The 26,819-nt window shown below is 41.0% G+C and overlaps 1 protein-coding gene across 2 annotated transcripts in view; it reads right to left on the minus strand.

Moving 5' to 3' along the window:
* Positions 1 to 26,819, minus strand: part of ELOVL7 (ELOVL fatty acid elongase 7) — a 72,447-nt gene that overhangs the window by 15,509 nt on the left and 30,119 nt on the right. Inside the window, exons 2-3 of one of the 2 annotated variants that reach the window (XM_079917969.1) lie at positions 8,748 to 8,845; positions 1,625 to 1,815 (exon numbers count right to left, since the gene is read on the minus strand). In XM_079917969.1, the coding sequence (XP_079774095.1) occupies positions 1,625 to 1,815; positions 8,748 to 8,811 (255 nt within the window). In that variant the 5' untranslated portion in view covers positions 8,812 to 8,845. Of the gene's footprint in view, positions 1 to 1,624; positions 1,816 to 8,747; positions 8,846 to 26,819 lie in introns of those variants that run through there. The other variant, XM_079917970.1, reaches the window with a different exon arrangement.

A 26,819-nucleotide genomic window follows, 5' to 3' on the forward strand; every position in this document is an offset into this window, starting at 1 on the left:
AGGTGATGTGTTGCTCAGCTGTCAAAAGTCTTTGTTTAAATAGAAAGTAGAACTTAATGCTTTCCTGATATTAAGTTTAAGAACATTCCAAAAGCCTGCAGAGCTTTTGACATATATGTCTATATTTTAGGCTTTCACAAAGGAAGAGTAATAATTTATATTTGGCAGGTAAAAAACCCCAAAACTGCATATAAGTTACTCTAGTATTACTGGTTAATGGGAGATAGAAACTCTCAGATTCAGATATTCTCAAACCTTTTATGTTGTAATTGCTAAAACAGAAACCAGAACTTACTGGTTATAACTGGATTCCTTGCAGGGAAATATATTTGGGGACATCACATTCAATGGTACAACCAGACACAGAGCATAAAGGGATCTGAGAGACAAGGTCAATCCTGACTCTATAAAATGAGAGAAGTGAGGCCCAGAGTATTTAAATGACTAGTTCAAAATCAGGTAGCTAGTTAGTAGTGCAACTGGGACTAACTAGTCCCTGGTCTCCTGGCTTCCAGGTCTGTTCTTAGCACTGTCCTATAGTAGGCAATATCCTATCTCTGATAACTTGCCCAAAGCATGTATTTTTTCTGCTCCCTAGCTCTATTCTATTACTCCTTCCCTTTCAGTTGCTTATGCTCCAGAAAGGAGAGTAAGGTGACCTGTGAGTTAATTTTGGAAATAAAGTAGAAGGCAGCAAAGGAAGTCCAGACTTCAGGAAGGCCGTGAGAAATGAGGCCAGAGCAGATTTAAGGTGATCTGATCGGGTGGATCCGTGGCAGGAATCAGGTTGGAAGGATGCATGTGCAGAGGCCATGGTGTCTAGAGAGGCTGGAGAGGTCATGCGAGGCCCTCCTGGGACCCAGCTGTGAGGAAGCATAGGCTATGCTGCAGAGGAAGTAAATAAGGAGAATAGGATGAGGAAGCCAGCCAGCATTGGAAGAGAAGCAAGAAATCCCAGAAAAGCAGGTAAGGGAGGGTGGCTGAGACTTGTAATCAGCAGAGGGGAGAGAGAGCATACATGAGTCTGCTTTTGGGTCCTAGAAGTTCTCCACCTCTCTTATTGACAGTTAACGGACAGCTTCCCTCACCTACTGCTTTGTATGAGTCTAAGTTCTCTGTCCCCAACAGAGCCCAGCTAAATCAAACCAAACAGTCTACCACCTAACAGGTCATCAGGGCATGCAGAACCCAAAGCTGCTACCATGATGATGTCAACTCATTAGAGTCAGGATGAGCTCTGATGTCAGACCGACCTGGATTCAAATATCAGTCCTCCACTTACCACCTACAGTACTTTGGGTAAGTTATCTAACTTCTCCAACTCTGAGTTTCCTTAAAATTTAACATCTATGGACTCATTCAATCATCTTTTATGGCTAACTGCGTGCAAGTCCCTGGACTTAATTTTTCTCACCACCTGTGAGGCAGACTATATCCTCTAAGGAGTTCAATATCTGGTCTATATATAACAATTTTTTGACAAACATCTACTCTAGTGAGCTAAGTTTCTGAAATTTCTTAAATCTTGGAGAGTTACCCTTACAGTCATAACAAGAAACATCATGACAGACAAACATAAAGACTCAGGCAAAATTCTCCCGTTAGGAATACTGAAGACACTTGCCTCATAACACATATACACAGAAAAGAGTACTATGAAAAAATTGTACGTTATCATCGCTTTCTTGAGTTCAAAGGGCTTTCGATTCTCCATGAGCTTTGGTCCCAGGGATGTGACAAAATAGACATAGAGTCCCAGGATGACAGTTTGTGGCAGAGGCGAGGACATGAGGAGCCAGTCTTCAACTCTTGGATCTAAGAGAAAAACAAGGTGTAAGTGCACATCCATTTAGCCAAGAGATAACTGACAGTAACCAGCATTTAAGTGAGCACCTAGATCCTAACGCTGACGGTGGACTATTTGGTCAGCGATCACTGCTATTTTTAGGATGTGCCAAGGGAAATCACCAGGGATTGTGATGGAGCTCGAAACAGTGAGGCTCAAAGGGCAAAGGGAGGTAGTGGTTACCAGAACCCAGGAGAGAGCCATATGGAGGAGCCCCTCTGGCGAGGAGCTGTGACCTTCAGTTGAGGGATTCAGCCAGCACGGCAATCCTGCAAATAAGGGGCCAGGGAAATCAATACCCCAGCCTCACCCTCCTCCCTCTCTCTCCAGTTGCCGAACTCAACCAGAAACCAGAGGGCAGGGGAGCAAGCCCATGGATGTAGTTCATCCTGGTCATTCTACCAGGGGTACACAGTTGAATCTGAAGAACAGAAGATACCCAGCAAACTTTTGTTTGTTTTTTGTGTGTGTGTGTGTTTTTTTGCGATACGCGGGCCTCTCACTGTTGTGGCCTCTCCCGTTGCGGAGCACAGGCTCTGGACGGGCAGGCTCAGCGGCCATGGCTCACGGGCCCAGCCGCTCCGCGGCATGTGGGAGCTTCCCGGACCAGGGCACAAACCCGTGTCCCCTGCATCGGCAGGTGGACTCTCAACCACAGCGCCACCAGGGAAGCCCCCAGCAAACTTTTATCATCTGTCTATAACCACCAGTAACATGTTAGAGTTTCTCCATCCAGACACGCTTTTATATATATAAATATGTTTGGTTTTTCTTAACTTTCTTCTTTCCCCAAGGAAACTGGGGGAAAGTTTTCTGTATACTGTATCATACAATTGAAAGGGGATTTAGCATCATTTAAGTATCTAAAATGTGGGTTCTAGGTGTCCAAAATGTGGGCTAATCAATCTGATATTTTACACAAAAACAAACAAAAAAGTACTAGCCTCACAACCATGTAAAAAAGAAATTCACGTGGTCCCTGCTAGTTCCAGGCCATGAGAATTAGATCAATTAAAACTTGCAACTCATAGATGAAATGTGATTAATTCTATAATCTTAAGTAGTTCGGGTATAATTTTACTAAATTGCCTCATGAAGCCAGAATATTGTAAAGGAAAATATGTATGGACAAGTTTCCAAATACATCTGACTCAAAATTGAGTCTTGACTAACCTTAGGTTGCTAAGTACCATCATTCTTGTTAATTGGGAAAAAGGGTGGGGGGAATACAGCCCTTGCCCACTGAAACTGCTAATGATGTGGCCAATTACCAAAAAAACGTTGCATATCCCTTCAAGTCTGACTTCCTACCCAATGAAAAAATTTCTTCAATAGACTCCACACCTGATGACTCACTTGGCCTCAATTTTATTGCTGGAAAGTTCACATTTGATACTCAGATATACCAGGGCATGGCTGTAGCTATTAAAGGTGATTTATTCTATACTCAAATGTGCTTCCCTCAAAAATACTGACAGATGCCCTATCTCGAAATAATACATAAGCCAAAAGTCAGCTCTAGGAGGGACCCCAAGATATTTAGGAATTTAATGTATGATAAAGAAAGCCTCATAAGCAAGCAGGAAGGGAGAGACGATTCAGTAAATAGGAAAACTGACTACCTGGGAGAAAAATGAGTTTGTGCCTTACCTTGTATCCTATCCAAGCATGTCCCAAACTATGCAATATAAGAAAGCTATTTAAAGTCTTTCCACAAAAAGTGGGGAAAGGCTACTAGAAATGCTAGGTTAAACAAACAAGTGCCTTTCTGCATGATTTCTTAGTGCTTCATGTTTGTTGTGAATTGCCAAGATGAGAATGGTGGTATGCAGCATTCCCCAAACTTACTTGGCCATGTAGCCCTGTTTTTTTGTAGAATACTATTTAACACCTTGTGGAACTAACATTCTGTGGAGCACCGTTTAGGAAAGATAGCCCTTTGCCAAAATAAATTTATAAATGACGGATTTTTTCCATCAGTGGGGAATCCAAACCTTAAATATATGAACATCATAAACCATATTAATAGGTCAAGTTTTTATCTCCAATGAAATAAAGACTTAAAACCAATACTAAAAGAAGGTTTCTGGAAGAATGTTAACATTATCACCTTCAGATGGGGACAATATGGGTGATTTTTATTTTTTTCTTTTTCTTTATAAGGAATTTTAAATGTTTCTGTTATTAATGGACATCACGGGCATGATGGAAAACTAGTTTTTTGGGCTTTTGTTTTCGTCAGCAAAGGAATTCCTGAATCAGAAATATTTTATTGTACTCTTTCATTAGCTCAGTGGTGGCAGGGGAGGGGGGAAGGGGTGGTACGTGGGTATCAAATGACATCATATTTCTGTTCTTCTGCTGGTAGCAGTAGGAGAAACAAAAAGCCAGGAAATGCATGCTGGGCTGGCTCATTTTATTTAAAAATGATTTAAATAAATCATTTTTCCTGTAATTTAACATTTTAAGCACACACCTTTTTTTAAGAATCCTGAGTGTGACTTTCCAGTTCTACAGATTTTTAAAAAAATCTTATCTTTTAGGAAAAGCTAGCTAATTTAATTTCATATTATTTTCAAAGCAAATAACAGAACAAAACACCAAGCTTTTTCATCCTATTTCAGTCTGCGCTCTGATCCTGGCTCTCACATAACTGACTTGTTATGTGACCTGAGGCCACCGACTTAACTTCTCCGTGCTTAGTTTCCTCATCTGTGAATTGGGCATAAAACAGCAGGTAGCTCAGAGAGGATTTAGTGAGTTATTTTGAGTAAAGAGCCTGGCACAACCTCAAATTGCTCAGTAAGCACGGCTACTATTATTTCAGCAGATCTCAGTTTTGTCAGCACAGCAGAATCACCTCTGGAATATTTATAAACCAGATAGCAAAAAAAAAAAAAAGACTCGGCATGGGTCCCAGGCATCTGTATGTTGAAAAAAGCTGCCAAGGTGACCGTGATGAACCATCAACGTTATAAACCAGGGCTTCAGTGCTTCCTTCACCTACACTGAGGTCCTCAGTACTCCTCACTAGGTGCTCTGCAATAATCTTTTATGTGATTTCCCTGCCTCCTGACCCAATCTGCTATGTCTTGTCTCTATACAACTGCCAAATTCACTTTCTAGAAGTAAAGCTTTGCTCAGATTATTCCTCTGCTTAAATTAGCTCTCCCTGCTGAGCGAATAAAATTCAAAGTCCTAATATGTCCACGACTTTGATGACTGCTCACTGTTCCTGCCTTCTCTCTTGGCAACAGTGATACCTTTCTGAATAGGGAGCCCACTTCTATGTGAGGCAGGAGGTTCCCGGTGATGAGACGTCTACAAGCCAGGTGTGGCTGGTGACTCCATAAGGGGGTTGTAGAGGGGGCTGCTCAACAATGTTTAAAGTTAATTCTGCCTCAGTCTGTGATCCCACAAATTACAAAAGGATCAGGGGTCAAGTGAGCTCTGTTTTCCCTAGAGAGGGAGGGAGAGTTTCATGTACCTTGTATTTAGCATCGGAGTTGGGCTTAAGTGTTATGAGCAGAACCAAGATAAAGGCAGAGGATGGGAGGGCAGGCTGTCTGAGAGCCCATGACCCAGTGATTACCAGAGTTCTGACTTATTACTAGCCCGATAATGCTTTTCTAAGAGCGTTCTAAAGAGAGTACAGGAGAGTACAAGGGCCACATACATAGAATATTAATGAACTTTTCCACCAACTACTTTTAAGAGTGTGTTCACTTCTTAAGTAGCATGTACTAGCTCAAAGAGTACACCCTTTTAAAGGTATAAGCACCAATAAGATGAAGAAGCTGGAAGGAAAAGCAAACATGTACCTCTCATACTTTGTGAAGTACTAAAGGTTCAGAGTGGCAGCAAATCTTACTCAGACATTGTCTTCTTGCAAAAAAATCACAACTATGTCTGAAAAGTCATCATCATTATTATCCAAATGCAAGGAAAGTTGCTTTTCAAACATTAAAAATGTTATAGGGCTTCCCTGGTGGCGCAGTGGTTGAGAGTCCACCTGCCGATGCAGGAGACACGGGTTCGTGCCCCGGTCCGGGAAGATCCCACATGCCGCGGAGCGGCTGGGCCCGTGAGCTATGGCTGCTGAGCCTGCGCATCCGGAGCCTGTGCTCCGCCATGGGAGAGGCCACAACACTGAGAGGCCTGTGTACCACACACACACACACAAAAATGTTATAGCACTGTTTCAAGGTTTGACATCTCATATCTAAGAATCACAATAAACCCTCTTATGGCTTAAGTATTAATTAAACTGTTTTTAAATTCTGTAGCTGTGGAATTTTCCACATGAAATAACTATGCATGACCCCCACTTCTCTAGCAATCAGAAAACCAATGAATATCATTAAGTTTTCCAAAGTCTACTCAGGATTAGGGCCAAAGCCAAGAATACGCTTGAAATTCTTGGCACTTGATCATGGGCTCAGACCTTCAGAGGGTAGGCAAAGTAAAACTGGACTAAGATGGCCAGAAATGATTCCTAATGGCTCTCAGAGATCGATACCACACTAAGCAGAAGCAAAAAAACCTCTCCAGTTACACGCGATAGTGTTCTCATAAAGTTATAAATCTCAACACAAAACATTTTAACCCTTCTGGATTTTGACAGGAAAAGAAAATGTGGAGAAACTTTTTAAAAAAATGATATGCTATATTAAAAGTGTTTGAAGATGGAAATGCTCTATCAGTCATCAACCACCACCACCGGTTGTGTAGGGATATTTCCCAAACAACAGAGCATTTTCATGCGTATTGTCTGGTAGCTGGTGGATACCATTCTCATCTCTGTTTTGCTAACAAAGAAACTGAAACCCACAGACAATAAATACTTTGTTCAAGATCACCTAGCTGGTTCACAGTAGTGTCAGAACTTAAATCTAGGTCTTCTCACTACACACCCCTACCCTTCCTCTTCTCTCAAGACTTTAAATTAGCTTAGCTTCAGATAGGTACCATCACCTGCCTCTTTCTCTCCTCCTCCCTGCACTGTTTGCAACACTGCTTCCAGGGTTCTCCTTGCCTCTCCCTAACCACCTCCACCCCTTTGTCGTTCCTTTTTCTGACCTAATATTACTGGGCTTTCCAATGTAAGTATTCCTAATAAAAATAAAGTGTTGACCCATGAATAAAAGTGGAAGTGGAATTCAGAAGTAGTTCATCTTAAAACATTTTATCCTTCTGGCACTATATAGATACTCATCATCGTCTGAGTTAGGATATGGATTACCCGAATCTCTTGGGTTCCTGCAATTGGGATAGTTAATAGCAAGAGTTGGATAGTAAGGGATCTATTCTTCCAAACAGGTCTATTTTTAAAAATGTACCCAAATCTACTTGGTTTTCAAGGTTAAATCGTGAGCGTTCAGGTAGCAAGTTACACCTCTACTTTGAAAAGAAATTAAAATATTCATATTTTTTAAAATAAATAAAAATAAAAACCATTAGAACAAAACAAAAAAATTAGTTTTTAAATTACTGAATTTATGAGAACTACTGTAAACCTTCAGAGAAAGATGACTTCTAAAGAAAGCTACAATTCTCTGCACCATACATAAGTTGAAAAACTAAGAAAAAAATGAGAAAATATAAAAATTCCCTTAACTCTCCATTCACCAGAGTGAAGCTTCTTTATTTATGGGATCTCTTTCAGGTCCTTGGCATTCTTCAGGGGCAAAACTGTTAGGACCTTTTTCCGTGAAATAAGATTAGTCTTCAGTAGTCTACTGAGAAAGACAGCAATCATGAAACAGTGTATCTTTCCTGAAATCAGTGTAAATTGGAATATAATTTCAATTGTGGTAGGTATCAAGAGGTGACACTTTTCCCCCTGCATTTGGTGAACATGTGATTTCTAATTGATGGGTAAGAACTAATGTGAAGTGGTGATGGTGGTGAATATGTGGAAAGTAATTCAAATGTGAAATGTCAGAATACTAATCCTAATCAGGAAACATAGGTTCTAATCTTTTCTGCTAACAACTGACCATGACGTTGGGAAGGTCACATCTCTGGGCCTCAGTTCCTCCAACTCTAAAATGAGGAGGTAGCTTTCATGATACCTAAGTCCATCTCAGCTCTAAAATGTGCTGATTCCTGTCTATTTAAAAAAAAAAAATTACCTTTGTTATATTATTAACACATTTCGTAGTAGTTATAAAAGCAACATACATTTGTGTGGTTTAAAAACATCTAGACAGACATAGATAAGGAAATAGAAATTACCCATAATCCTACCACACAGAGATAACTGCTAACCCTCACAAAAAAAAATACATGTGGTGTTTTATAAGCTGCTTTCATTTAATGTATTTTAAACTTCTTCCTATGGCATTAAATGTTCTTCAACAACACTGATTTTTACTTTTCTAATGGGCAAGGGGAGAATTACTCTGGCCCTTCTAGAATTACTCAGGGGTTACCCTAGGAAACGCTCCCCATCCTTTCTGATACGCCCCTGGGGGCTGCGGCCCTTCCCACTCAAGAGTCATCCTGGACAGAGCCATTGTTGGCAGTAACTGTTATTTCCCTTAGGAGCATTAGGGCAGAATCAAGCCTAAGAGCCCTGTGCCTCCAAAATCACTTCTAATGGCTACTGAGTTGGAATGTACCATCATTTATTAACCAGTTCCCTTCCTTGGATATTAAAGCTATCTTCACTATTATAAACATCGTAATGAACATCATCTGCGTACCTCTATCTTTGTACATATCTTCAGTGAAATCTTTGACACTTTATTAACTAGTAATAAAAATCAATATGTGGGGTGTCAGTGAGGGAGTGTTAAGTTGCAAAGTCTCTCGTTCTGTTTCAATGAAATCCTATTAAATATGGGAATCTGACAGGAAAAAGAAGGATGAGCCATAGTTAAGAAATTTGGTTACTTACCAGCATCTTTGATCCAATTACCATAAAGACGCACTGTCCTCGATGTAAGATCACTGAAGGCCATTTTCCACAGGATTTACTCGCCCTTACAATGGGTTCTTCAGTAAAACAAAAAAGAGATGTGTTTATGATCTATGGATGCAAATAAAGCCAAGTTTCTACTAATACAATATTAATAATGTTAAAAATTTAATAGGAATAACTGGCAAAACAACAAACTTACTGAGGGTAAATGCATTAGTGAACCACATTAAACCCTGATGCAGTTGCAAACATTTAAGACTTTTCATCATAAGGACAATGCTTAATTCACTCAAAAAGCTGATGTTCTATGTACGAGATGCAAAAGGAGTAAGTGATTCTAAGAACTGTCATAGGAGCATCTATCTCCCTTTACGGAAACAATATAGGTCAGGAATGGGCTGTACCTCCCATGGCAATGTTGAAGTAAAAACCCAGAAGAAAGTCAAGATGACAAACTTTCAGAAAAGATACTCTGATCCAGACTTTTTTTTTTTTTTTTTTTTTGCGGTACGCGGACCTCTCACTGTTGCGTCCTCTCCCGTTGCGGAGCACAGGCTCCGAACGCGCAGGCTCAGCGGCCACGGCTCACGGGCCCAGCTGCTCAGCGGCATGTGGGATCTTCCCGGACCGGGGCACGGGCCCGCGTCCCCTGCATCGGCAGGCGGACTCTCAACCACTGCGCCACCAGGGAAGACCTGATCCAGACTTCTAGCTGACCTTCAGGCGTAAGAAGATCTTCTATATTCAAGTGTTTATAATTTAATTGAAATAGAGGTAGAGAGAGGGAGGAAAAGATCTACAAGAGCCAAAGAGAAGTTGCCTAGTTTATCTGGACTGATGACAAAAACAGCTGGAAAAAGAAGTCTTTTGAAAAAGAAGGCCAATGAGGGAAAACTAGCTCTATCATGTATTAAAAGATATTCTAAATATTCAGTAATTAAAACAGTGTGACACTAGCACATGAAGAGGCAAACCAATGGAATAGAACAGAACATCCAGAAACACACCAAAAACTTTGGGGATTTTAATACCATATTTCATAAATTCTAAGATGTACACTTTCCCAAATTTTAACGTCTCTGAAAACAGCACACACCTTACAAAGGAATGGTGCATCATAAAATGAATAGTAGGTTTGATTTCAAGTCATATGGTGGGAAGATGAAAAGTTCTAGAGATAGCTGGTGGTGACGGTTGCACAAAAATGCAAATATACTTAATGCCATTGAACTTTACACTTAAAAATGGTTAAAATGTTAAATTTTACATTATGTATATTTTACCACAATAAAAAATAAACCCTCTAGGTCTGCAACAGAAATATTCAGACTTTATTCTAGCATTCTAAGATAAAGACATTTTAGAATATACATATATAAAGTATATATGTATTTTTTAAAGACATATCGTATATGATAAAGGTGACAACTCAAACCAGTAGGCACTGAATTACCAGCAATTACTGAGTAAATGGTATTGTACAACTAGATAGTCAACTGCAAAAAACAAGTTGGATCCAAAAATTATACTAAAAACCAAGATAAACTCCAATATATCAAAGATTTAAGTAAAAATTTCAAAGAACCATGAAAGTACTAGATGACAACAGGGAGAACACCTTTATAACCTGGGAGTAGAAAAACTCTTTTTTAACTTTGACTTAAAATCCATAAGACATAAGAGAAGACTAACAAATTTAACCATATGAAAATCAAGAAGAAGAAAGGAAAAAAACCAAATGACAAACAGAAAAAAATATATATGTTCAATTTAAAATACAGACAAGTGCTACTCTCCCCCATATATTAAGAGTTCCTAGAAATTGATGAGAAAAAGACCTATAAGCCAAGAAAAAAATGGGCAAATTTCACAGAAAAGGAAATACAAATGGCTCTTAAACATACGAAAAGTTGCTTAACTTTAACCATAGTAAGAAATATACGGGGCTTCCCTGGTGGCGCAGTGGTTGAGAATCCACCTGCCAATGCAGGGGACACGGGTTCGAGCCCCGGGCCCATGCGCCACAACTACTGAGCCTGCACTCTACAGCCCGTGAGCCACAACTACTGAGCCTGCGTGCTGCAACTACTGAAGCCTATGTGCCTAGAGCCCATGCTCTGCAACAGGAGAAGCCACCGCAATGAGAAGCCCGGGCACCACAACAAAGAGTAGCCCCCGCTCGCCACAACTAGAGAAAACCCGCGTGCAGCAACAGACTCAACGCAGCCAAATTTACAATTAATTAATTAATTAATTTTTTAAAAAGTTTTAAAAAAAGAAATCTACAATATTTTATTGCATTGGATGGACTAAAGTCCAAAAATTTTTATCAATCAGATGGGCCAAAATCCAAAAATGTGTTCACTCTGTTGGAAGGACTGTGGGAAACTCATACCTTGTTGGTGGGAGTGCAAATTAGTATAACCCTTGGTGCAATTTGGCATTATCAGTAAAAAAATTATAAACGCATATTTTTAAGCCAGCAATCCTATTTCTAGAAACTTCTCCTATAGAGATATATGCACATATGCTCAATGACATATATTCAAGCTTAATCATTGCATCAGTCAGTAAGAGCAAAAGACTGGAAACAAGCCAAATGTCTATTAAAAATGGACTGATTGGTTAATGATGATATGTCTAACACCAGGAAATACCATGCCATTGTAAATAAGAATGAGGAAGCTTTCTGTGTGCTAACATGGAAAAATATCCAAGATAAATGTCTATGTGAAAAAAGCAAAGGAAGGGACAGAATTTTTATATATATATATAAATTTATTTTATTTATTTATTAATTTTGGCTGTGTTGGGTCTTCGTTGCTGCCCACAGGATTTCTCTAGTTGCGGCGAGCAGGGGCTACTCTTCATTGCAGTGCGCAGGCTTCTCATTGCAGTGGCTTCTCTTGTTGCAGAGCACGGGCTCTAGGTGCGCAGGCTTCAGTAGTTGTGGCTTGCGGGCTCTAGAGTGCAGGCTCAGTAGTTGTGGCACACAGGCTTAGTTGCTCCGCGGCATGTGGGATCTTCCTGGACCAGGGCTCGAACCTGTGTCCCCTGCATTGGCAGGTGGATTCTTAACCACTGAGCCACCAGGGAAGCCCAGGACAGAATTTTTAAATGACTACCTTTTATACAGAAAAGGTAGAAAGGAATAAGAATATAAATTTCCATTTATATATGTTATCATACAAGGAACTCTGAAAAGATATCCATGGGGAAGGGATCGGGGTACAAACTGGGCCGAAAGGATGGAAGGAAGAGCTTATACTGTTTGGGTCTTGACTCATGTGACTATATTACCTATACAAAAATAAAGAGTTAAAGTATTTTAAATAAACAAACAAAAAAGAATGGAATCAGCTGCACTTTTGCTGGGACATCGTTGCTTGAACACCCATACACACTTGCACATAAACACAAAAGAGGATTTTAATCTTAATGCCTCAAGGATCTGTCCACTCCAGAGGACCTCTCCCAGTCCAGGGTGATATCTCAGCATGGCCTCTGATCTGATACATCCAGTGTCCTCAAGCTGAGTTCAGACTCAAATTAGCTACGGTGATGCCAGGAACTTGCCAGAGTCAGCCTGGATTCTGGTTTTCCTGTGGATGATTTCTGTAGTGGAGGTGTGATATGCGGGTAGGAGCAGAAGCTCTGGGATCGCAGAGACCTTGGTTTGAATCCCACCACTGACGAGCTGTGTGACCCTGGGCACAATTAAAGTTCAATTTCCTTATCTGTAAAATGGCAATTCTACAACCTACCAAGATAAAAGAAACTCACAGAGTTGTCTGGAAGACTCTATGAGATAACATGTATGTCTAAAGTTTAGAGCACAGAATCTGAGAAAGAATGAATATTCAATCAGAGTCAGACATTATCATTTGTAGAGATAAGTTGTACCAATTTAAATGGAAAACATCCAGCCAAACTCAGTTGAGTGGCAGTATATGGCACAAATCTAGAGAAAAGTCTACTACTTTCATTATAAGAGCTGGTATGTCACAAATTATAAATGATTCTTCCCTTGATGTTTTCCAGTGGTTTTGGTAGGAGTGCTTTAGACCATGATAAAAGCTACTTTCCAGCTCACCTTAACTGCTGATGTAACAGACCTCGAGCCATTATTCTCATAATTAAACTACCAAAATAATGCTGTTTAAATTATTCAGAATCGGAGTGAAAGATTCTACTTTATAGGGCATATGGTGGGCTTACATTTCAAAGTATTAAACTGGTTTCTGTGCAAGCCCTGCCTCCTCTTTTCCCCCCACTCATTCCACATAGGCCATTTTCCTCTCTCCAGCCCTCACTAAAGCACGAAGCCTCAAAGAAACCACAGTCTAATGCAGTTCAGTAATATTCACAGGCAGCAAAGAGAGCTGGCTTTTCTAATCCAGAAGACTATACAAGACTGAGATGGAGGAAGAGGGAGAAGGTTGTCAGAGGAATAACTCACATTGGGGGGGCGGGGAGAGAGGGGAGGGAGAGACAGAAGTAGATGCCCTTCAAGCAGGTGAAAGGGCGGACTGGAGAGGCAGGAAAGGGATCTGTTGTCTCAAGCTTACTGGAGTGGAACTCTGTCACGGATCCTTTCCTCGTAAATAACCTGCCATCCAACAGTCCTTAACCCTTGTGGGCCCACCAGAAGAGAACGAGCCTGCATGATTGTGTAGGGATGGGGCATGAAAAGAAACCTGATCCATTTAGCTTGTTGGAACTAAACAAACTGCTGAGAATTTCCTTATAAGCTGGGACAGTGATGGACCGGATGCCAATATTACATTATAGGGACTAGACTAGAAAACTGTTGATAAATGAATTGGGGGCAACCTGAGTTGTCCTATAAATTCAGTGCTACCCCCGGGCTAGAGCCAGGCATATCTCCCCAGTCCCAACCCAGACCTCCCCCCTCAACAGGGACCCTTGATTGCTAGGCAATGGTACATAGATATGGGGAGAAACTTATTCTATGTGGTGAAGGTACAGAGATATCTTCTAGCTGACAGCAGAACTAGGACCTTAATAACTGATTTTAAATACTCAATGACATAAAATTTCAGATCTGGAGATGCCAGAATAGTCAGGGCTCCATGAATGTGAAGCAGAGACTTAAAACTCAAAAACAGTAGACAAATTACCAAACCTTCACTATGGGTGGAAGAGACAGGCAGGTGCTACAGGGGAAGAGAAAAAGGCTCCCTGCCAGAGCTCAGCCCATTTCCAAAGGCGTCAAATGTATGTGGCAGGATTAGAGTAAACAGGAGCTCACTGACGGGGAACTGGTGCTGCTATTTCATTGACCAGCACCTGCAACTAACCCATGAATTCCACTCCTTGTTTTGGACAGTATCACATGGCAACTGGACCACTTGGCAAAGAAGGGACTTAGGGACTTCCCTGGTGGCACAGTGGTTAAGAATCCACCTGCCAATGCAGGAGAAACGGGTTCGAGCCCTGGTCCTGGAAGATCCCACACGCTGCGGAGCAACTAAGCCCGTGTGCCACAACTAGTGAACCTGTGCTCTAGAGCCCGCGAGCCACAACTACTGAAGTTCACGCACCTAGAGCCTGTGCTCCGCAACAAGAGAAGCCACCACAATGAGAAGCCCACTCACTGCAACGAAGAGTAGCTCCGGCTTGCCACAACTAGAGAAAGCCCGCGTGCAGCAACTGAAGACCCAATGCAGCCAAAAATAAATAAACTAATTAATTTTTTTTAAAAAAGGGACTTAATCTGCCCAGACTAGCTTCTTTAGACCTATATTAAAGATGTCAAGTTGAGAAATGTGCCTGACACCTACAGCTTACCTGGAAACTCTTCAAAGCCACACAGATGCTAACACCAGGACAGAGTGAGCTTGAGGAATCTGATCACTTTGAGATCTATCTCAACAGGACTCACAAGGCAGCACTCAGCTGGGAGGACTTCTTGCTGGAATTTACTCAGATGGGGACATGACCTTAGGGTTGCCTGTGGTGGGAAGGACCTGGCAGGAGTCCAGAAATCAAAAACCATGGCCAACCATTTACAGGTGAACCCTCATGTAAAAAGATTTGTCCAAACCCTGCAAACTACGCTGGGACATTCTCCCTGAGGGAAAGGAGGATAGAGGCAGCGTATGGCTTTCCTAGGGCATGCCTATCACTCCAGAGCAGGGCCCTATGATTTTCCCTTTCTCTTTGATGTTTGGGAGGTTCTGGGCTCCCCACTGATCTCTGCTTTTTAAATCAGACATCAGGGACAAAGCTGCAAGAACACTTCTGGCTAGCCCCAGATGCTGCTCAGGGACACATAAACTGAAATGAGCTAAGGCAGGTACCAGCAGAGGGATGGAGGTCTGTAATAGAAATAGGGCAGCAGGGTAAGAACAAAACAGCTGACCTGCCTAAGTCTGGGGGAAGGGGATCAGAAACTTTTAAGTGTATTAAAATGTGAGCAATGACTATAAAGGGATCATTTGTTTGTTTAAACCAGGGTTTTTCAACCTCATCTTTCTCCACATTTTGGCCAAACAATGCTTAGTCGTGGGGAGCTGCCCTGAGCAGTGCAGGATTCTCAGCATGAACCCTGGCCTCCACCCACCAGACACCAGGAACACCCCTTCCCCAGCTGAGACAACCAAAAAGGTGTCCAGAAATTGGTGAATGTCCCCTGGGGGGCAAAGTCATCCCTAGTTGAGAAGCACTGGTTTAAAGTAAACTACCAACATTTTTTCATCTAAATAAAAGTAGTTTGCTTCAGGGTAATCACTTTGGCAATTATATATTTATTTCAGTGATACTGTTGTTCAAAGCAGTTTTTGAGCTTTTCTTTACAAATCAACATCAGAGTTTTCCAGAATTTCATTTAATTGGCTTTAAGGAAGAAAAATCTTTGTCTACTGCTTCTAAAAATCAAGCTCATAACTAATCGTAAGAGCGATTTTGAAGGTAAACGGATCAAGCTGAGCTACATATTGATAAGTGGGGGTGGGAATGGGGGAAGTGGAGGTGGGATTATCATAATTTACTAAGATTTTCAACTTACGGTTTGTGAATTGCAAAGGAACAAATCCAGAAATGTTTAGGGCTATGGCAATATTACTGGAATAAATGTAAAGTAGCCTGAGGTAACTATGTGGGAAGTGTACTTGCCAGCATATTATCCTAAATCCTTTTTCCCTTTGTCATTTATTATGAACGCAAATTAAAGAAAGTAAATCTAGAACATGAACAGACTCGGTGAAAAATTATTTCGTACGGATTTTCAATTTTATTAATTACTATATACATGTGTGTACTGCAATTATACGTACACACACACACACACACACAGCAGAAGCAAAAAACATGTCATGTTCCTTACACTTACCATACAGGATTTTGTGTGTTATTTCAATGCTTCACATACATATATGAACTTGTGTTTCTCTTTGGTATTTCCTTTATCAGCTAGGTTAATGCAAATCGCCTTGGGAATGAAACACAACATAGAAGGCAAAAACCCAGAAAGTTTAATCCTAGATTCTAAGTTACAAAAGCTTAGGTACTTAGCCATACAGAAGAACTCAAGGGCATAGACAAGAGATCTAGGAGGAAACCTCTGAGGTTTCCATGCCTCCTAGCACAGAAGAGCATGCTTCAGGCTTGGGAAGGGAGAAAGTCAGAGGGAAAGCAATTAGTGCAGATCTCAGAGAAAAGGGCAATAAGCCCTGGTGAGGTGCCAAGTAGTATTATGGAAACAGAGGAGAAGGGGTCAGGCTCTGCTGCCTGGGTAGAGCGGGAACAGGTGGCTGATGGGGCCTTAGGCATCCATAGAGAGTTACTCTTGCTCCAGCGTGGTGCAAGGGCAGCAGAAAGTCTTCTGAGTACACTCAATAGATGTGGAAGTATTGCAGAAGAGCTGTAAAAAATGAAGGAATCATGTAGCTTAGCAACAACACAGACCTGTATGGACTAGTGGTCAAAGACCTGATAGGACCCTGGACATCTCAGGGGATGGCAGTGTGGACAGAGGCCATGGAAACTAAAGGACCCCTCCTTCTAACTTATACATAAGCTTTTTCTAACTTGCTGAGAGGTGATGGAGAGAGGGGTGGTCACATTTAGAGTTGACCGAAATAGGTTCCTACCATGCCCAAAGAATAAAGAAAGCTTTATTAAAATTAAAAATTAAGCTATAACAAAATAAAATTTTGTTCTTATATGCTGACTTTGTCAAGGGAGGTTTGAAACCATTTACTTTATGTATGGGATCAGGTCAGTACAAATTTCCTCTCTTCTATAGCCCTAATACAAGTGGCTCTCAGACCTGGTTGATTGTCATAATTACCTAGAGAGAGATTTGGATTCAGTTAGTATGTCTGGGGAGACTCTGATGATGGGCCAGGTTTGGGAACTTCTTAATACTGCATAAACCATTCTCTGACATGACAACACCCACAATATGAGGAATAGGCATGATTCATGACAAGGGGTTCCAAATGAATGTCACTAGGATATGATAAGGTATCTGGGTCAAGAAGGGCAGGACCAGGAGGTGCAATCAATATTGGAAAAGATTTCTCTGGTGATTCAAAATAATTTCAACAGATGTGAAATCTGGGAGATCTTTGAGTCAGCATACACTAAACTCCTATTTCAAGGGTGAAATAAGCTTGACGTTCTCAAGCATTTGTGAAAAGAGAAAATTACTGCTACATCTGAGGTCTTAGGAAGTTACAGAAAATTAGATTATAAGCCTTGTCTTTTAGGCAAACAAAACTGATCAACTCAAACATCAAATAAAGATACTAAACGCCTAACTTTCTGTTTTTCAAATGGGAATGTTATAGTATCAGGGATGATGCTTTCATTCGCAAATAACAGAACACAACTCAAATGGCTTAAGCAGTAAGAGGACGTGTTATCTCATAGAAAAAGGAGTCCAAAGGTAGGAAAATTTCTTCTGAAATTTCTGTTTTGTCATTTTTGTGGAAAAAGATGGTGACAGTCATTCCAAAATATCACATTCTCATACACCTTCTTCCAGCGTAGTAAAAGGGTCTTTTCTTTGTGTCTCTTTTTAGGAGGTTTAAAACCTTTCCCAATGCTCCCAGAGGCCCCTAAAACACCTCCTCCCAGGATTGTATCAAGTGCCCATATTTAAACCAAGCACTGAAAAAGGATTGGGCCTGCAGTGGTTTCTACAGGGTAATTGGTATTGTGCTGACTCCCACCCCGCACGTGTGGGAAAGCACATGGCTTCAGGGAGGAAGCAGGAGCCTGAAAAAGGCAGAAGGCTGATTAACCCACGAGGAGGAAAGGGAGGTTAGCTTTGAGAAACAATGTTTGCTTAAATTGTGACTTTAGGTGATTACTCTGGAGTGATAGTTCAGATATGAACGAAGGTCTGACAGGGAACCCACCCATCTAAGTGCTCTCTGCTCCCCCTGGTGATGTGTGTTCAGGATAGACTAATCTTGATTGTTTTGTTTGTTTAAACAAAACATGATTAATAAGTTAAGCATGTTTTGCAACACCATATAAGACTTCCTAGTGACTTTTACATGTCTGCTATTTGGAATTACCTTGTGCCACAGCCTCTTTGATGATACAGATAATATGTTCTAAGTCCATAAACACAGACAGCATAGAGTTGGATTCACACTTGTAATTGCTATTACCACTTCCACAAACTTAATGTTGTTCTCACTGGTATACAGCATGTTTAAGTAAAATGGGTGTTTCCCACTCCCGATAACAATGACATAGGAGTTACATATTAACACTCTCTCTGTATGAATAGACTCAGATCTGCCCTTCAATCAGGTTTAAGAGCTCTACTTTTCATGTCAAGCAGGACCTCAAAACAAATATCCTTACCACCCCCTCCTTTCCTTACAATTCTATTATTTCATCTTGATTTTCACATCTTCACTTTCCCTTGAAAGAGGGACCTATTAAAATTCGATGCCTCCGGATAACATAACACTATATATGCATGACCCACCAGACTGGTTTACATTACATATATATTTATATTTATATATATTTATGCACACACACACATTATATACATTATTATGTACATCAGATTACATTCCTGCTTTGGCTCTGAAACATAATCCTGACTCATGAGTATGTACGAGGCAGACAGACTTTAGTTTAGATATTCATTTAACAACCTCAACATGTTAATATGACAACTTGTTAGAAATGAAAGCATCCTAGAAACCAATGATATTAGCAAAAGGCCCCACTAGGAAATACAATTCATGTAAAACCTTTACCAAAATGCTAAATGCACTATTTATTGTGCTTACTATTACTCTTATGAAAACAGAGGGCTTCCCAGGCTAAGCAGAGTAATCAGTGTCTTTGCCGCATCTCAGGTCCCAGGACAGCATTCTGTAATTGGAGAGGCAAGGCCAACTCAGGGAAGAGTCAGAGAACATTTAGGGTAAATAAAGGACCTGCTCAAATCACCAGCAGCTGTAAACTCAGTGCTAGGCAGTAGGGAATAGGAGGATGAAAATAGGGCCCTGCCCTCAGGCAGCCTCAACATGTGGGAGAATTCTAGAAAATTCGATAAATCTGAGAAGAGAAAAGCATCTGAAAAACTGTACAAATTAGATGCCTCTGGAAACTATAACACTATATATATATGAACCACTAGACTAATAGACTAAAGAGACCACCAGGACCAATAGGACTCATTTTTCTGTTAGAAGAAGTGACAAGTACCTCAAGGGCAGTTTAATTCCTATTTGTAATCTAAGTCCTAGTACAATTCCTTGAGTAAAATGGGTAGGTGCTCAATTAATATCTGCTGAATTAATTTTTAAGTATAAACTCAGAAAAACAAGGCCAGGCAAGGGGGCCAGACCAAATACTCCATCCCTTAGGCCTTCTTCTCTACTTTGTTTCAAATGAATGAGATACCCCTCTCGTTCATTTTCTCTTCAAACAAAAAGTATTTTTTGAGCATCTGTTGTTGTGCAAGGAAGTGCTGAACAGGATACTTTTAAAATATGGTTCCTGAATTCAAACAATCTTCAGTTTGGAAGAAAAAATAAACACCTAAACAGATACCCAAAATGCAAAGCAGAATGCAGGGTCACGTGAACAGTTCACACAGACAACTACAGCCTCTCGGAATGAAGGTTCACATCTGGGACATGTGACCCAGAAGAAATGCATAATGGAGGAGAGCATATGAGCTGAACCTTGAGTATAATATTTCAATAGGCAAAAATGTGTGCACCTGGGACAGGGGAGAGGCGCACATCACAAGCAGAGGGACCTCCAGGGGAAAGTTCTTTCATTTGCTTATTCAACCAATATTCTTAAGTATCTGTTATAGGTCAAGCACTGCTTTAGGTGCCAGTGATATAGTAGGAAACAAAATCAAAACCTTGCCTTCACAAAATTATAGAAAATCTCCAACTGCATTTCCAGAATGTTTGTTAGTCTGTTTTGATAATGCACAGAGTGAAAGAGGGGAACAATAGAAAGGTCAACACAGGAAAGGTAGATTCCAGGGTTGGTACTTGACTGTGGACGACCCAAAAGCCAAGCGAAAGAATTTTTTAGACTTAACTCTGTTGACAAAGTAAGAGTCATTACAGGTTTCTCAACTGAGAAATATCTTAATCAAAGTGGTGCTTGAGAAGATTATCTGGGTAGCAGAGTCCAGGGCTGGGTGACTGAGGGTGTGGTTTGGAAGCAGGGAGAAAGACAATGCAGTGATTGAATTCTGTTGGGAAGAATCCAGCATAAGCATTGCTTCCTCTGAGATGCCACCCCTGATTCAATCAGTCGGGCTGAGGTGTACCACTAAGGTGTTCTCATAACAATTCATCTCATCTATGATAACACTTATTGCACAGTATTGAAAATGCCTGTTTATTAATTCTTATCTTTTCACTCATCAAGAGGAAGAGATTAGGCCTAATTATCCTTGTGTTCCCAAGCGCCTAGACCACTGCCTGGCATGTAGCAGAAAATATTTGTGGCATGAAGTGAACAATCAAGTGTTACGGGTTGAACTGTGACCCTGAAAATTCATATGTTGAAATCCTACCCTCCAATACTCAGATGTGACCTTATTTGGAAATAGGGTCTTTGTAGAGGTAATCAAGTTAAAACGATATCATTAGGGTGGGCCCTAACCCAATATGACTGATGTCCTTATAAAAAGGGGAAATTTGGACATAGGCATGCATATAAGAACCTAATATGAACATGAAGGTGACCATCTACCAATGAAGGAGAAAGGCCTGGAACAGACCCTTCTGTCACAACCTCAGCAGGGACTGACCCTGCCAACCCATTGCTTTTGAATTTCTAGGCTTCCGAATTGTGCGACAATAAATTTCTGTTATTTAAACCACCCAGTTTGTGGAACTTTGTTACAGCAGCACTAGCAAACTAACACAGTAAGTGAAAATGTTCAGCCAGCTTGGAGAAACACCCAGAATCAGAGCTCAGGATTAAGGTCATCATCAACTATAAATAAAGAGAGCTGATAACATGGGAGCAGAATACATTTCTGTGATAAATAATGCAGGAGGAAACAAGGCAAAGGGCACCTTCTCAGTGAACACCCGTGTTTATAAAACAGAAAGAGAAGCCATGGAAAAACATAAAGAAGCAACAGTCAGAAACCTGCAGAATAAAGTTGCCTGGTAGAACCTCCCTCCAAATAATGAAAAAAAAAAAGTAATATGAATCGTAAATAAATAAATAGCCACAAAACTTCACAGAAGGAACCAAATAAGGAAGGGACACAGACAAATGTTCTAAATTTCAAAAAATCTGTGGCCCAGGAAAGGCTCTGGAGCAGAGTAGCATGCATAGGACGGCAGAGCTCCTAACCCAACACAGCCTCTTCCCCAGCTGCACTGCTGTTGCAAAAGAGCCTGAGAACTTGCACAAGCACCCCCGAGTCTGAAGAGAAGCAAATGGACTAATCCTAATCTTTCCCTTCTCCAGCTCGAGAAGGGAACAATAGAGAGACTCTGATGATGGAGGCCTCACACTCAACTGGTGAGCGGAGACAGGCGCCTTAAAGGTGTCCCTTGGGAATGGCACACACCTTTAAGGTGGAGTGAATCTTGGTATAGATACTTAACAACACTTTAAAAGTGAGAATACAACCTGAGTATATGAGATGTATTTGGGTATACATTATACCCAGAGATCTCATTCAGCCCTAAATCCCCTATCTACCAAGGCCTCAACCCCACCAAAAATGTTCCAAGTACACAACTACCTAGTCCCCCAAACAAGCAGACAAAAAGTCAATTCATTAAATTGCAACTCATATTGGCTAGATACAGGAAAGAAAAGAATTTCATCGCTATTCAGAACAAGAGTAATTTTTTTTCACACACACACACTGTATTTTATTTTTACAAGAGATAAATCAACTGACACCAAGCACTGTAAATGGATGACCACAACAAAAGCAACAATGATTGCAATTAAAAAATATGGAATGCTTCACAAATTTGCATGTCATCCTTGCACAGGGGCCATGCTAATCTTCTCTGTATTGTTCCATTTTTAGTATATGTGCTGCCGAAGCGAGCGCAAGAGGGTAATTCTTAAACTCTAATGTGCATTAGACTTTTCCTGAGATACTTGTTGAAAAGGCCTATTTCTAGGGCCTCCCCAGAAGGTGATCATATCATTCCAGGGGTCTTCAATTACAGGTAGGGAAACACTGCTTGTTAACACAAATGGATTTTTAAGTGAGTGTTTTAGGTACTTAAGAAAATGAAATAAAGCATTTCTTACAGTATGAAGGAAAATGTTTTGGGGCAGAACAACAGAAGCAGGATGGTCCAGTCTGGGGCAGTGCCCCTAGGATTTTCGCTCTGCTATGTATTAAAACTTAATACACGCCTTCATTTCACACTCATGGGTGAAGACAGTGACATTAGAACTCCTTCTGAAGGGGAAGAGAGAAGATGAATTCATCCATTCATTCCAGGCTTTTCAAATATATGAGTTTTTCTAAGCCTACTTCTTTCTTTCTTTCTTTCTTTATTTATTTTGCAGTACGCGGGCCTCTCCCTGTTGTGGCCTCTCCCGTTGCGGAGCACAGGCTCCGGACGCGCAGGCTGAGCGGCCATGGCTCACAGGCCCAGCCGCTCCATGGCATGTGGGATCCTCCCGGACCGGGGCACGAACCCACGTCCCCTGAATCGGCAGGCGGACTCTCAACCACTACGCCACCAGGGATGCCCTAAGCCTACTTCTTAGCTATTGTCTGCTGCGTATCTAAACATCTGCTTAAAGAGATTCTGTAAGGAATTAATGATGTTAGAAATATTGTTCTGTCCAAAACTGACGATGGATTAGCCCATTATCATATACTACTATTCAGCTGAATCAATTATGGAATTATCCAAATTATATGCAATCCTACAGCACAGTATATATAACCAGTACTAGTGTTTCGCTCTTGTGCATTGGGATGTCCAGGTCAGTTTTTCACGGGTGGCATTCTATCTGGTGGGTTGGACATTCACGCCAAACTGGTTGTCAATTATTTTGACACTCTATATTTGGTAGTCATCACACTGCATTTAATTTTATTTGTAGTCATGTTTTTTGTTTTGTTTTGTTTTGTTTTGTTTTTTGCGGTACGCGCGCCTCTCATTGTTGTGGCCTCTCCCGTTGCGGAGGCTCCGGACGCGCAGGCTCAGTGGCCATGGCTCACGGGCCTAGCCGCTCCGGGGCATGTGGGATCTTCCCGGACCGGGGCACGAACCCGTGTCCCCTGCATCGGCAGCCGGGCTCTCAACCACTGCGCCACCAGGGAAGCCCTGTAGACATGTTTTGCATCACTTAAAACTCTTGTAAGTTCTTGTGGAGTAGGGTGGGAGGGGTGTCTTATGCAAATTTATATCTCATACAGAACTAAACCAGGGGAGGGGAGGCAAAAAAAAAAATCCATGGTATTAATCAATCAATCAATCAAGTAAATGATCAGAGCTGATGTTTACATTTTGTTGCACCGGCTAGCAGGAAGATCCAATTTTCTCAGCTTCAAATTAAGTTAAAGTGTAAGGAAATAAGGCATATTTATCTGTAAACATCTCACATGACAAGGTCAACTTCTCAATTACTTACAGTTTAATTGGATTTATTTATGCTTTTTGCCTTTTACTGAGAGGCTGTACTTGATCATCTCAAAAGATTTCCTTTAATGGGATTTGATTCTGAAAAACTTGAGGAATGTGTTTTCATTAAAGGTCAGCTGTACTTTTTTTTTTTCTTTTTAACTCTAGAAATAAGATTACTTGCATTTCACTCATTTGAATTGTGACCTTTTAATGAAATCCTCGTGGCTTGAAGGAATTCCCTTGACAAATAAACCACAGCGTGTGCAGCACCATCTTCTAGAACTGCCATATGTCCAGGAATAAGAAAAGATAAGCCTGTTTTTATGAAAGTTAATACAGACGACTGTCAGTTGCCAAATTCTTGATCCTGTGAGACGTGTAGTGTTTGATGAATGTCTGAGTAGAGTGCTGTGTCCGCGGGCGTCGTGGTGTCCACCGCACCCTGTTGCGATGTGAAATTAAACAGAAACCTCATCGTGCCTACTGGTGTCTCAGTGTCGCATGGAAGGAGGCCAGGCTCCACCTTTGGGGTACCAGGTGCTACCACCAGTTCTGACAGACTTAACAACTTGAAATTCACTTCTGAGGGAAGATACTGAAATGCAGAATTGAGAATTGCTGGTTGGGGAGAAATAGCATTTAAGGTCAGAAGTTGTGTTTGGAAATATTATGTATTATATAGTATAGAAGCGAGTATAGTTAAATTAGCTTTAGCTAATTCTGAGCTGTAGAGTCTGTGATTCCTCCAAATAAAATTTAGGAATATAACCTTGACTCATGCTTTTATTAACTGTGTTGATCTTACACCTCTCAGTCAAACATCGTTCACAGAATTCTCGTAATGCTGAGGATAGTAACAATGCAGCCTCTTTTCATTACTCTGTAAAATCCCTTCCCAGCCACAACTGTCAACCTACCCTTCCAATGACCCTAGCTCTTCTTTATTCTCTTCTAAGAATGCTTCTCTATTTCTCTAACCTCAATCTTAATCCAAGACAAGTTCTAGGAAAAAAGGAAAAGTGAGAAACATAAATAAAAACTTAAAAGGAAAGAGCATAAAGTAGCAAAAGGAGCCTTGCCAATACGTTTGACAACAGAGAGCCAAACTTATTGTCTGGTATATATTGAATTTTCATCATAAGACATGTGTTGTGATAGGAGAAAGTTTAACTGTGGTGGCCTGTGTTGGTAAATCAATAACAACAGCGACAAGCCCCTGGCCATGCTGGGACACAATCCAAATGGAAAAAATAAGGGCTAGGCCTATGATAATGAAATAAGAGAGAGGGACTGTTCCTGAGTAGATCTGACACACTGTGATTCATCACGGTGGAGATTCTGGACCCCACTGTCTCTAAAGGGTGCTTGAGGGAGGGTGTGACTGTTCTCAAACAACCACCCCTCTTGGTTAAAGGTGTCCTTGCTCACAGGAGCCACACACAAAGGTTAGAGACCCCCCTTTTGCTATACCCAAAGGCTTTTCCTGAGTTCTTATCTATGCTGATTTCCCTGCCATCCCACAATTCTGACTTCTTCCTTCCTTCCTGAAAGCCTAACCTCGGCTGTCAGAACATAGCACTTTTCTAACTGGCCTCGTGCCTTTCCATCCGTCAGCTCTTTATCATTTTGTTCTGCTGGTTCTTTTCTTCATGCTCCTGCACTGGGGCTTTCTTTCTCAATCTGTGGGATTTTCCTGTTATCTGCCTGCTCTTACTACTATGGTAACGACTTTCAAATCTACACTCTGAGCTAACCTTTCATGTATGCCAGAGGCCGCTATTTGCAGCTGCCCATAAACATTATAACTCGGACATACCACTGTCACAGAAAACCTAACTAATCCCCAAAGGAACTCATCTTGCCCAACTTCTACTTTCCACCAGTTGGCTTCTTTATCCAATACCTACACCAATGTTAATGGCTTGACTTCTCTTCCTATATAAAACACCAGACTCATCTTTGACTCTGCTCTTTCATCTCTAACTTGCAAACTGCTACAAATTAATTTGATTTTTTTTTTTTAGATGAAACCTTTCTCCACCATTTTCATGCTAACACCCAAAACTCCACTTCACCCTGTATTACTGCACCCAGGCTGGGACAACGCCTGCCTCCATGCTTATTTCCTTTAGATTCATGCTTAGGGTTGATACTATTACCAGAAAAAAAATCAGCCTCAAATACCACTTTTATTATATTTTCTCCCTCCTCAAGAACCTACAGTGACACCCCATTATAAATCACATCAAGTTCCAAGTTCTCAGCTCCGTTATCTGATTCCAGTTTACTTCCCACCACTCCCTACTACTCTAACGTTAAAATCTTTCTCTCCCTCTCTCTCCCTCTCTCCCTCCCTTATTCCCTCTCTCTCTCTTTCCAGTAAGCTATTTCCCACCTGTCCTCTCCCCTCCCCTCTTAACCTCAAAAGTTATCAGCTGTTTGGTTTTGCTCCTATCACATTTTTTCTACTAACAGAAATGGGGACTTAGAAATTTCAGAGGCTGCTTGTTAAAAAACCATTAGTCTAGTTGTATAGTACACAAGGATCTGTGAAGAGGGGAAGAGGCAGATAAAACCGGACAGTTAGACTGAGGCTGAATAATGACTATCCCTAAGGGCAAGTGTGTCTTATTTATTTATTATAGCTCTCAGGTAAAAACACTGAAACAATTGTGAAATCACCACAAAGCACGAACAAGTAAAACAAAATACCAAGGTCTCCCTTGTGACCACTGTGCATGAGATTTGTAAGGACAAACACTTCCTGCCACGGGAACTCAGCCACTGTGTGTCTCAGATGAAAGCAGTTCCTTTGCTTTCATAAATTAACCAAGAGGTTCAAAAGCAAGATGGCAACAAGTTCTGCTAAGCAACTTCTCTGACAAAGGTCGGAAAGACTTTTCTCAGTTGCCCAAATCAACCTGTGCCAACCTGGAATCCTCATTATCAG

This window comes from Stenella coeruleoalba (assembly GCF_951394435.1).
Source record: "Stenella coeruleoalba genome assembly, chromosome: 3".
In the NCBI taxonomy this organism is placed as follows: Eukaryota; Metazoa; Chordata; class Mammalia; order Artiodactyla; family Delphinidae; genus Stenella; species Stenella coeruleoalba.